The sequence below is a fragment of the Rhinolophus sinicus genome, chromosome 18, assembly GCF_057876585.1.
Source record: "Rhinolophus sinicus isolate RSI-liver-muscle chromosome 18, RSI-T2T, whole genome shotgun sequence".
In the NCBI taxonomy this organism is placed as follows: Eukaryota; Metazoa; Chordata; class Mammalia; order Chiroptera; family Rhinolophidae; genus Rhinolophus; species Rhinolophus sinicus.
Window position 1 is genome coordinate 28,367,944 of NC_142518.1, and position 6,000 is coordinate 28,373,943.

Sequence of the window (6,000 nt, forward strand, 5' to 3'; positions counted from 1 at the left end):
AAAAGGCAGAGCCGGCAACAGCTTTTCCCAGGCAGGGGGAAGGGGAGGCAAGGCCACTTCCCATATTTTTCTAAGGCAACTCATTGGGGGTCCCCACTCGGTTCCGCCTGGCTTAGGTTCTTATCTCCCGTGAGATATCTTACCCGTCTTTGGCTGCAAACCACCTTTTGGGGACCAGACAGAGAGACATAAGGTGTAAACACAAGAATGGAACAGAGTCCCAGAAAGGCACAGTCTCACAGACTCTCCTTTCCTTAAGGAGAGACACGGGGGGACAGTTGGCTAGGCTGTTGTGTGACTACAGTCTACTCCTGTGACAGGATTTCTGTCTTTTAAATTTCATTAGTACATAACTGTCTTTCCACTGAATGATACTGATGATTTAAATCAATGCCAAAGACTATCAAAAAAGTTGATGCTTTGAGTAAAATTGAGCTTCTCTCAGGGAAATATGTACCAAAGCTTCGGAGTTTTTATGCCCACCATATATAGATGTTTTTCCATTGATTCAGAACTTAAATAAGGAAAAACCCTTTATTCCCATACATTTAAAGTTACACATTTAAGTAGAGACAGTTATGTTACATGGACATTGCATTTTAAGAAGCAGGCGTGGAAGGTGTCACCTCAATTTTATGGCTGAAAAAACAGAACCCAGACAGATGGCCATTTCCCCAGTGTAGCCTGGTGAGACAAGACTCAAACCGGAGCCAGACTCTTGTTTCCTAACTGCAAGCCCTGCCTCCCAGGGAGGTGGTGCCAGCCTGCAGTAAGTGACTGTATTTCCATTCTGATCACACAGTCTGTGCTCATGAATTGGCAGCACATTTCTTAGACGATAGAACTCATAGCCTAGAGTGTCGTGCTCCCAAACACAGTACCACGTTCCATTTAAAGAAGCCACAGCTTGTCCTGCTGTGTTGTATACACTGGATAAACCCAATAGCCATAAGTCATTTTAAGAAATAAACAGCTTAAAGTTAAGACTTCTTAAAACACTAAGGCCTTTCAGCCCAAGACAGATGGGCTCTCAGTAACAGTGAGATCCTCATTTCTTCAGCAGTCTGTAGAACTGAAGAATACAACTGAAGAGTAAAGAAACATGAGCATTTTATAGTCAGTATATAAATGTGAAAGGTCCTGCAGATAGAGAGGAACTCACTGAGCAATTTATTCTTGAGTGCCTTCTGTTTGTGTACCTACTACTGCTGTATGTTGAGCGGCTTCAAGAATAATTATCAGACATGGTCGCACTTGACTCCTCAGGAGCCTATAAGCTAATTGAGGAAACAAAACATACCATGTAAAGGACTTTGCATACTCAGGCAGAGCAAGATGGGACCAGGAAGGTATTGTAGGTTGAGTTGACCCCAAAGCAGAACCCGAGACAAGGATTTGAGTGCAGGTATTTTTGGAGGAAGGTGTAAGGAGCACGGGAGAAGGGAAATGAGACAGGGAAGGGAAGGCAGCCAGTCAAGGGGGCATTATTAGACAAGGGTCACCATGGGTGACTAGAAAGTACTCCTATGAGAAAACACTGGTAAATAGTACAAAACACATGCCTCGAGTTAGTCTACGCCAGGGGTAGGGGAGCTAGGGTCATTACATTCCAGCTCTTATCAGGGCTACTGTTGGGGTACTGAGGACTCTCCCAGGGGTACCAATTCTCCAGAACTGTCCAGCACCTGGGCAGAGCGTCCTTCTACAACCCTAGCAAAAGTCCTCAGGCGCAGTGAGCCGATACCGACAGGTGGAAGTCAGCCTGTGCCTATGAGACAGACGAGTCCAAGGAATACGGGTAGAGGGATGACAGAGTGTCTGCCACAGTAGGAGTCTTGGTGGCCATGAGACGTGACAGGGCTCTTTCTCTTCTCTCCCCAGGTCTCTGCATGTTCCTATCCCTGTTGTCCATTGTGTACGGCGCCTTGCGCTGCAACATCCTAGCCATCAAAATCAAGTACGATGAATATGATATCAAAGTGAAGCCTCTGGCCTATGTCTGCATCTTCCTCTGGAGGAGCTTCGAGATTGCCACGCGAGTCATTGTCCTGGTCCTCTTTACCTCCGTCCTGAAGGCCTGGGTGGTGCTGGTCGTACTCATCAACTTCTTTAGTTTCTTCTTGTACCCCTGGATCCTTTTCTGGTGCAGTGGCTCCCCGTTCCCTGAGAACATCGAGAAGGCCCTCAGTCGAGTGGGTACCACCATCGTGCTGTGCTTCCTCACCTTACTCTACGCCGGCATCAACATGTTCTGCTGGTCAGCTGTGCAGCTGAAAATCAATAACCCTGACCTCATCAGCAAGTCCCAGAACTGGTACCGGCTGCTCGTGTACTACATGCTGAGATTCATTGAGAACGCCCTCCTCCTGCTCATGTGGTATCTTTACAAAACTGACATCTATATGTATGTGTGCGCACCTCTGTTGATTCTGAAATTGCTCATTGGGTACTGCACAGCCATTCTGTTCATGCTGGTATTCTACCAGTTCTTCCATCCTTGCAAAAAGCTCTTTTCCTCCAGTGTTTCTGAAAGCTTTCAGCGGTGGCTAAAGTGTATTTGCTGTCCTTGCAGGTGGCACAAATCCTCAGAGTCTGTAGGAAAGGCAGATCTAAGATCACTCGGAGACAGAGATGAGACACCTTCTAGCAGTAAATTCATTTCTGTGCCCAGCCAGATCTTGAGTGCTAATGAGCTCTGCTCTGCTTAGTGGGACCTGGATCTCTTGGGCAGAGACATACTGTTTTCTGGGTGGATCCCTCTTCTTCATACAAGCAGATGAGCCCTGCACAGTTAACATAGCAGGAATTAGCTCTCAACTTCTTGTGAGTTGCTCCCCTTTAGAGAGCTCTTGGATGTGTGGGAACTATGCAGAGAAGTTGGGGAAACCCCTGAGTGTTGGAGGGCAGCCTAAGGTACCACCATTCTGAGTTGACCATGCTCTCCCACGCACTACTGGCTTTTTCACTGACAAAGTACCCACGCTATCTGTTGAGCTGGTTAGATCCATCAGTTAGAATGAGGACAGGGGCTTTCTTGTTGTGTAGTTTTCTGGACTGCTGGACCAGGTAGCCTAATGTTTTATTATCCCTGAGCATAGTTTTCACCCAGGAGCTGTCCTGATGACCAGCAAAGGTTGCTGGGGTTTTGCCGTCAGTAACATCATTTCTGGCAGAGTTTTCAGAGACAGCTGTTCAAGTTTGGGTTTTTTTTTTACTAGACAGATGTTCCATTTTCATCTCATTAGGGCTCTTTGTTCATAACCAACCATAGCCACTGTGGCCTGCCATCTCGAATGGATTCAAAAGTCTAGATTTGAAGACTTTATTCCCAAAGGTCCATGGATGCAAAATTGAATTCTAAATTTGGTTATGGAAGCCTTAGAATTTTAAGAACGTTGTGTCTTCCTGTATGTTGAAATATGTTGGAAAAACTCTGGATCAAGAGGGTGGTTAAAACATCAAAATGATGTAGGCTTTTGTAAGCAGAGTTCTTACCTTCTCAGGAAGGTTAAAGATGTGAATGTGCTGGAAGGTAGCCTTCACCCTCTTCAGGGTTCATTCCTGTCCTACGATTCTGGGAAATTTCTAATAGAATTTGCTAGGATTTGCCTTCTTAAGAAAGAAGTAAATAAAACTCATAGTCTTGACTCCCTTTCTTCTTTGTCTGTCAGGAAGGTTTCAGACACAAGTTACCTTGGTTAACTTCAGTTTTTCTATAAAACTCCATAAAATCTTTCACCCAGCACAGGTATATAGGACATTTTATTTTTTTATTATTTGAAGGAAAAGGGTTTTCCTCCTACCTCAGAGTTATATATAGACTTCAGAAACTTTTAAATTATAGAAAATGATAAAATGTTCCAGTGATTTTTGTCTTTAACTGAATGCATGTTGATTTGGCATAATTATGAGTTAATTTGAACAAGATCTCCAATTTTATCCTTCTACACTGTCCTCTCTTCAGTATAATTTCTGAACCCTGATTGTTTCATAAAAGGATTTTGTAATGTATCCTCAGTTGTCTTGGGAAGATGCCTGGATTTAGTGCCATTATTTTTACTGTAAGAACCTTGATAATGAAATACCTTGATAAAGAAGCAGGTAACCTGTCACTGACTAGGCCAGACATTGCAGGTCAGTCAAGGTTGACAGTCTAAGGACTTGGATGAACTTTCTGGCCCATCCAGTTTCTAACAGCCAGTCTATGAGGGGGCAGGTTAAAAATGATGAGTTTGAACAGGAGTTACAGTCAGAATCAGACAGGGATGGAGAGACTGGTACTTCCCAGCCTTGGTTTAGAAGCCTATCTCAAGAACCGTTATAAAATCTGAGGCTTCAAATACATTTTAAATAATTTTAATGTAGAAGATAGGTAAATACCTTGAGTGACCTCAAACCAAACTAACAGTGATGGTCTGTCAGACTCCCAAAGCCCAATTATAAGCCTCTTATATAAGGATGAAGAGGTGTGGTAAGTAAATTGGACATGTTGTCATATCTCACCCTTCAGACACAGATACCCTTGCTTTGGGGCCATGTATATCCATTCACTCTGAGGAAGAGAAACCACTGCTTTTGTTTCTGCATGTTGAAACTTTTTAAGTTATGTTGAACTGATAATTTTTATTTTTAAATTATTTATATTATACCTCTGAAATGGTGAAATTATAGTTCAGACTGCAGAGCTAGGTTGCCCTAAAGACAAACCAGCCAATTCCCTCACATGTTGAGAGTTAAAATGTGGTTTTCAGTTATAATTCCAATTTTTAAAACTCTCAGTGTTTTGTCTAATTATGTGCCATAACTTGTCATGACACCTGCTCCAACGGAATTACTATCATTTGGCTGGATGGAAGTGAAGTATTTCCTCAAAATATGTTGAAACAAAATCATCAAACATGTCTAGACTTTCTTCATTACTAGAGCCAGTGCAGTCTAGAGATTGGCATCTCCCTGTCAAGCCTGACAAGTTACTTAACTGCTGTATGCCTCAGTTCCCTCACCCACCAAATTCACAATGCATACTTGCCCAGCCTACCTCACAAGCTTGTTGGAAAGATCAAATTAGATTATAAGTGTGAAAATGCTTTGAAAATATTTTTAAAGTGCCATAAACATTGAAGGAGTTATTATAGTCATTCAAATCCATAAACAGGTTATTATTAGTTTTTTTACTGTTAGAAAAGAAGCAAGGAGCACCATCCACATGCGTGTCTTGGGTGAATACGCTGGCCTTTGGCCTTATGGGAGGGCAAGCGTCACGTGGTCTTTACTCTTGGAGAAAACTCAGCCCTTGCCGTTTCTCTTACATTAGTTGCTTACAAAAATTAGCAGCCAAACACTTGGTAGTTGGACAAACAAGACCCACCACAATCTGAGAAATTGCTTTTGATGGCAGATGAGTTTATCATTTTTTGTATCTATCATCTTTCATAAAGGACATAGCAGCATCTTTTGATAATTTACAACTTGAATGCCTGATCCTGCTAGATTTTCATTGAATGTGAGTTTAATCTTCTCAGCCTCATAAATGGGAAAATAAACATTAAAATTGTCAAATACAGCATTTCCTTGGAAAACCGCCTTAGAACTTTAGTGTTATGGTTGTGAGTGTATGTATCAGTACTCAGCCAGTAAATTGTGGGTGTGAGATTTTGCAGGCTGCTTCTCTGCAGCCATTGACTCTAATAAATATTGTTTATGTTTCTTCATATAATAAATTAATTTTTCAATTTCTCCTTGTTTCATTTCTTACGCCGTCCTTTTATAGCTTTTTGACTTCAGGAACTGTTTTTAAAAACAGAAATTTAAAAATGGTTTTGTTGTGATTAATTAGTTTTGTAACCTCACCTGGAAATTCCTTCTGTAGGATGAGAAATTTGAGAGTGCTAGGATTCTACCTTGTAAGGCTAACAGTCCATGGAATTGCCTGACTGTTTTATAAGCATTTACTCCATTTGTTAAAGTTGCATTGCTAGATACAAAGATTCTGCTCAGCTG

The 6,000-nt window shown here is 42.0% G+C and overlaps 1 protein-coding gene across 1 annotated transcript in view; it reads left to right on the top strand.

The window, feature by feature from the left end:
* XK (X-linked Kx blood group antigen, Kell and VPS13A binding protein) overlaps nucleotides 1-5,736 on the top strand; it is a 49,534-nt gene extending 43,798 nt beyond the window's left edge. Inside the window, exon 3 of the mRNA XM_019718414.3 lies at nucleotides 1,882-5,736. Within this exon, the coding sequence (XP_019573973.1) occupies nucleotides 1,882-2,708 (827 nt within the window). The 3' untranslated portion in view covers nucleotides 2,709-5,736. The remainder of the gene's footprint in view (nucleotides 1-1,881) is intronic.
* The last annotated feature ends 264 nt before the right edge of the window (nucleotides 5,737-6,000 follow it).